This window comes from Aythya ferina (genome assembly GCF_964211825.1).
Source record: "Aythya ferina genome assembly, chromosome: 1".
NCBI classification, from domain to species: domain Eukaryota; kingdom Metazoa; phylum Chordata; class Aves; order Anseriformes; family Anatidae; genus Aythya; species Aythya ferina.
In genome coordinates, this window is record NC_140296.1 from 1352022 (window position 1) to 1358021 (window position 6000).

At 54.1% G+C, this 6000-nt stretch overlaps 1 protein-coding gene across 1 annotated transcript in view; it reads right to left on the reverse strand.

Moving 5' to 3' along the window:
• PGM2L1 (phosphoglucomutase 2 like 1) overlaps positions 1-1559 on the reverse strand; it is a 33628-nt gene extending 32069 nt beyond the window's left edge. Inside the window, exon 1 of the mRNA XM_084494257.1 lies at positions 1320-1559. Coding sequence (XP_084350383.1) covers positions 1320-1418 — 99 coding nt within the window. The 5' untranslated portion in view covers positions 1419-1559. The remainder of the gene's footprint in view (positions 1-1319) is intronic.
• Positions 1560-6000: the final 4441 nt, after the last annotated feature.

A 6000-nucleotide genomic window follows, 5' to 3' on the forward strand; every position in this document is an offset into this window, starting at 1 on the left:
CGACGGGGAGGCACGGCTCGAATTAATTACAGCGAGGAAATTTCAATCAAGCTCGAGGACAAAAGCTCCCCACAGCTAAATACAGCGAGGGGGGGGGAAAATAGCACAGGCGTTTTGCTTTGATCGGAGGCAGTGAAAGTCCCCGGGGGTGAGACAGAGCCCTTGTTTGATAACAAGGTTTGTTGTCTGATAACAGCCAGCCTCTGGAGACCTCGTCTCCTGTGCCTGCGATGCGACGAGGAGCTTCTCCTTGCAGCTTTCCCTCCGTGTCCCCTCCTTTGTTTACATCGGGTGCCGCCGCACTGCCCGTGCCCAGCCTCCTCCTGCTGCTGCTGCAGCCCTCCTCCGGCTGCTTTGGAGCCCCAAAATTCACAGGGCTCCTTCAAAACCTCTCTAATTATCAAGTTCAAGCCCCGGAGGAAGTGTCACGATTGTCACCTAGAGAAGCTGGGGGCGAACAGGTGCCTCTTCAGCTGCTATTTGCCTGGCTAATTTCAGGTTTGTAGAAATATTATTATTTCACTAGTGCTGGGCTTAATCAGCACTATTTTTTCCCCTGGTAGCCTTTAGGTTTAAAAGGTGTAAACCCTCCTAGATCACACCCGTTTGGGATCAGCACACACTGAGCTGTTTAAGAGCCTTTTTAGCAGGGTAACCAAAGGAAAGTCAGGCTCCCAAACCCCTCGGTGTTAGAGCTCGGCCTGGCTTACCAGGTGTGGCACCACAGATATTGTCACCTACCTGCACTCCTCGCTGCTCCCAGGCACTTCCACGGGCATTTGGTGAGCATTAGCTTGACAAAAAAGGAGGCAAATGGCCCCAAAATATCCCCCCTAGCACACAGCTGGCTGGGGCAGGACCACAAGGAAGCCACCAGCAGGGAGGTGCAGCAGCCTGTGGGGGTGTTTGGGTCCCTCCCCACCCCCAGGCGATGTTTTTAAGCCCAGCCCGTGACGTTTTGGTAAAGAAGCAAAAAATAATAAGCCTCTCAGCAGCGGTTTGGGGAAAATAACCCCAAAAAAAGGCATTATTAGCAACACGATCCCTCAGGGGAATTAGCACTGTGCTAACACAGCCTGCAGCCCGCCAGGTGGGCTCTCAGCCCCCCGTAACCCCCGAGGGGGGTTAGAACGAGGATATTTTGGGGGAAATAAAGGCGAAAACGGTCAAAACGCCGGCTCCGGGGGCACCTCACACCGCCGGGCAGGGGGTGCCTCGGCTCGGGTAGGGGGTGCAGGGGGGCTGCCAGCATCGCGCCCCCGGCCCTCAGTGACCCTCAGCAGCCCTCAGGGGCCCCATCCCGGTCCCGGTCCCCGCACCTTGTCCCAGCTCAGCCACTGCCACACCGCCCGGTCCAGCTGCGCGTCCCCGGTGCTGCGGGCGGCCGTCAGGGGCACGTTGGAGTTCACGTCGCCCATCTCGGGTGAAAATGGGGAAGAAGGAGGAGGAGGAGAAGGAGGCAGCGGCTTCACTCCGCGGCACCGGGCATCGCCGGGAGGGCTCCGCAGGGACCCGAGGGGCCGCAGCCGCCGCCCGCTCCCCTCAGCGCCGCCCGCACCGCTGCTTCTCCACAGCGAGGCCCCGCCCCCGCGCCGCCCGCCCGCCAATCAAAGCCCGGGATTGCCTCTGGAGGGGCGGGGAAATGCGGTCCCGCCCGCCAGCTTCCTGTCGGGAAGTGTAGTCCGGTCCGGGCAAGACGCGCAGCAAAGTGGATTGGTTGTTGTCAGGAAAAGAACTACAAGTCCCGGCAGGCCTTGCGGCTCACCGCCTTGTGCCTCAGGGGGGCAGCGGGCCCGCTGAGGGGCCCGGCCTCGCCTCCAGCCGTCACACAGCGCTGGGGCCTCGGGGGCTGAGGAGGCTCCTTGGGTGTTCCTTGTTTCCACTTATATACAAATAAATAAATAAAAATAAATAAATAAAAATAAATAAATAAAAATAAATAATAATAAATGAATAATAATAAATTTCACTTACAAATAAAGTAAATAAATGTGTGTGTGTGTATTTAGGATATCCCGTGCTGCCCCACTGAAGGGGCGCGCTAATCCGTCAGGGTGATGCGCGCAAGCAAAAACCTAAAAACCTAAAAAATTTCCTTAATTGTGCCCCTGTCAGCCCCAAGCCAGCTTCCAAGCTTCTCGCTTTTCTCCCACTGGAAGGAAAATGGCAATGAAGGAAACCTTGGGCAATGAGCCCCTGGTTTTGGGGTGTTCCCGGACAGGCTCCAGCAGCAGTTAAATTGATGTGAGGAGGGAAATAACAACCCTCACCCCATCCCAGTCAGCCCCAGTCGTAACTGGGTTGTCCCCATGTGTGCTCAGCCCTGCTGCCATCCCCAGCAGCTCTGCTGAGGTTGCCATAGTGATCGCAGGCCCTGACGCGAGGCTTTGGGGTCTGCAGGGCGATGGGACTGCGCTGCGAGGTTTTTGGGGTCTGTAGGGGAATAGGATCACTGCCCAGGGGATGCTGGAAGAGAAAGGAGGTGTCAAACAACAGGGCTTCATGGCTGGGAGCAGCACAAGCCCTCGGGGAGGTGGAACGAGCTTGATGGGAGAGGAGGATGCAATGGAGGGATGGAGAGATGCAGGCATGCAGCCTGGGGTACTGAAGCTGCTCAACATAGCTCTTGTAAGCTATACAAGGGAACAATCTGTTAGAAAAGCTTAGAATTTGTTTTTAACATCCCTCCCCTTTGAAGCTCTCAAGTGTGTCTTGAAGGGAGCTGGTTCCTGGCTGCAGACACAAACAAATCCTCTGGTCCAGAGGGCTGGCTTGGTACAACGGAGTGAACCTATAAACTGTTGCACGGGGCTGCTGGTAGGCAGCAGAAGAGGTAAAGACAGAAATAAATCAGCCTGTTATCACTGAAGGGCTGTCCTACGGCTGTTTACGGTGTAGAAGGAGAAGAAGATGGAGCGAGGAAATCACACCTAACAGATGAATCCAACAGTCAGCGGGCGAGATAGCTCTTCTCTGGGGGGATGAGGGGAATCCATCTGTTGGTACCGATGCTCGGAGAAAGGAGGCAGCCCGTGGGGCAGTAGGAAAGGGCCCTGCAACCAGAGCTGCCACACGATGAGACAGAGAGAACCCTGCTAGACCAACCTGAGCACAAACTGCACAGCACCGTGCTTCCCATCAGCTTCGGCATCACCCTGCAGGCTTATGTACCCGATACCACCTACTCCTTCATGTTATTTCCTCTCCTTTTCTCATTTTTCTCTTTCCTCTCTCTCTGCATATCTCCTCATAAAGAGGTGGCAGCCTTAGCAGCTCTGGTGTAATCCTGAGCCCAGTTAAAGCAGTGGCCCAAGCAGCCAGATGCCAGGACATTTCTCCAGATCTCAGAATAGCCAACGAGGGTGGCTCCCTCAGGGAATGTGCACGAGAGTCGACACGAGGCACATCTTCTGCTCTTCATATCTTTGCTGCTCTTTTCCGCTCCTTCGTGTTTTATTTTCAAGGAAAGGCCCAGCACAACAGAAGCTCCAGTCTATAAAAACTTCATTTTCCCCCCAAAAAAGGACAATGCCTATGTTAAATGCCTCTCTAAAGCCTGCCAAGCAGGAACGTTTCTTACAAGAACTCTGTAGCTCTTTGGAAAGGCAGTGAGAGAGACTCTTAAAATTAAACTTCATATTTCAAATGCTTCCATTCGTAGCTACATTTTTTTTTTCTTTATGCTCTTAATGAGAGCTTTAAATTATTCTGAAGAGTAGTCTTCTGCCATCAGAGCAAGCAGGCTGTTTCTTTATATGGCACCCGGAATCTCATCAACCAGTTTCACATGAGACAGTGACAGCCATGCCCACACCCCACGTTATCAGTGCTCAGCTTCCCGGCCACAATTAAAAGCAGGATTTGACCTTCATCACTGTCGCTTAAATAGGAGAATGATCAGTCCTTCAGTTATGGGGGATCCTCCGTGATTATTTCCCTGAAGAAAGATAAGGCAGCCTCATAGAAGATAAGAATCTGTGTGCGTGTTATTTCTTTCTTGGAAATAACCACAGCACGGAGGGGCTGAAACTTCTCTGCGGGGTATCCTGTGCTGGGAGCTGCCAGCACCACAGGGACCGTGGTGGGGCTCAGCTGGAGGGAATGACTTCATCCTAGCCAAAACGCACATCTACGTGTGCCTATGTGCAGCTCTGTGTGTGTGTTTTAAGGGAAAGGCGCTGCTCCCCGTGCTGCTCTGACACTCAGAGTGCCCCCACGTAGCATAACTGCAGCCCGTGCCCCCAAAACGAGAGTCGTCTTTTAACGTAGACGAAATAATGCAAGTTAAAAGAGACTTGCTAATAGCACACAGCTCCTGTTTGGGGTTTAAATTTACGCACTGCAGGGGTAAAGGTGGTTAAATGCACCCGTCAGGGCTGGGCTCGCAGCGTCTCAGTAGCGTTCCCCCGAACAATGCTGCACATATTTCGCTCCTACCAACCCGCTCCGTGCTTTTTCAGCAGAAGAATGGCCGAGCGCACGCTGATGTCACAGCAAAGCAGAAAGAAAAACCGTCTGTACGGTCGTGTGAGCATCCTCAGTGACCTGGCACCGCAGAGCAAATCCTCGCCCTCAACAACCCGGATTAGCTCTGTTGGTTACCCAGAGCTGCCCAGCCCCGCGCCGGAGAGCCTCGGGGCTGAACCCAGAAGGTGCGGTGTTTCCATGGCAATTTTGCCGCATGTAATTTATTCCAAATAAGCCTCCGAAGGGCCCACGGCTCCTTCCAATGATATTCTGGGATTCTGGGCTGTTTTTTCTGCCCCCTGGTTCCTGCAGTGAGACGAGTCACGCGGGATGAACCCAGCGCGTCCTTCCAGCTCGCTCGGCAGGCACTCCGCATGCCCTTGCTCCGTGGCACGGCTTTTGTTTTATTATTTATGGATCCTGAACAGCCTGTGCCTCTTGGGTTACCTGGTGATAATGCAGCAACTCCCATCCTTTCATTTGCCTCGCTCAGAGCACCGTAACGCCAGGCAGGCAGCGCAACCCTAAACCCCGGGCAGCGATAACACCCCTGCCAGTCGGTAGGGTGCTGTGTGGGGACGTGCCTCTGTGGGGACGTGCCTCTGTGGCCCCAAATGCCATATTTAACCTGATCTGGGGTCCAAGCAGCTGAAGGCTTTGTCCTGAAGAAGCGCAGGCTGGCAGGAGGGAAGGACACAGCAGGAACCACCGAGGCTGGGAAGCTCTCCACGGCTTGGTGCTTCATGGTGGGAGCCCTGGGGGGGTCTGATCCTGCACCCCCCAGCACAGACAACATCCTCTTTGGTTTGCTGAAGGCTTAAATGCCCTAAATAACCCAAAAATAATCAGAGCTGCCGGAAAACCTCTGCTCTCAGCCCAACAGCAGGGCTGGATCCTGGGGTGACAGCCCCTGCCAAAGCCCCCCCTGGGTGTGCCATGTTTTTTACCAGGCAGCTCGGTGCAGAAAACCCACGACAGGTCCGGTTCTGCCCACAGCAAACACAAAGAAATTCAGGCCCGTCGCCTCTCCCCACCCTAAATTGTCGCCCGATCTGATAAAAGAGCATTTTATAGACTCCGGTGAAGGAGGTGGGAAAGCCGCGGTGAGCGTGGGGGAAATTTGGGCACCTCCTGCCCGCTCAGCTCTCAGCTCTCAGCACCCCAGGGAGGCCGGATTCAGACGCCAGCCCCCTCGTATATCAAAGCCTGTCCTTTCCCAACCAGACCTGGTTATTTTTAATCCTCCCCGCTAGGTATTAATAGCCCACACGCGTGCTCCGCCGAACGGTTCAGCCACATCCATCTGTGGAAAAGATGTGCCGAGCCCGTCTCCTCCGATGGGAGAGCATGACAGGAGCGTGTCAAGCTTTTCACCCCAATTTATCCCTTTGATTAATCCCAAACGAGGGCATAAATGGCGTGGAATTGAGAAAATCTGTACAGAAAACTTCCTGTAAGGGGAGAAAACCAGATCCCAGCTGGGATTTCCCAACTGTCCATATGAATAAATGCTGCCTCGAGCTTTATTAAGAA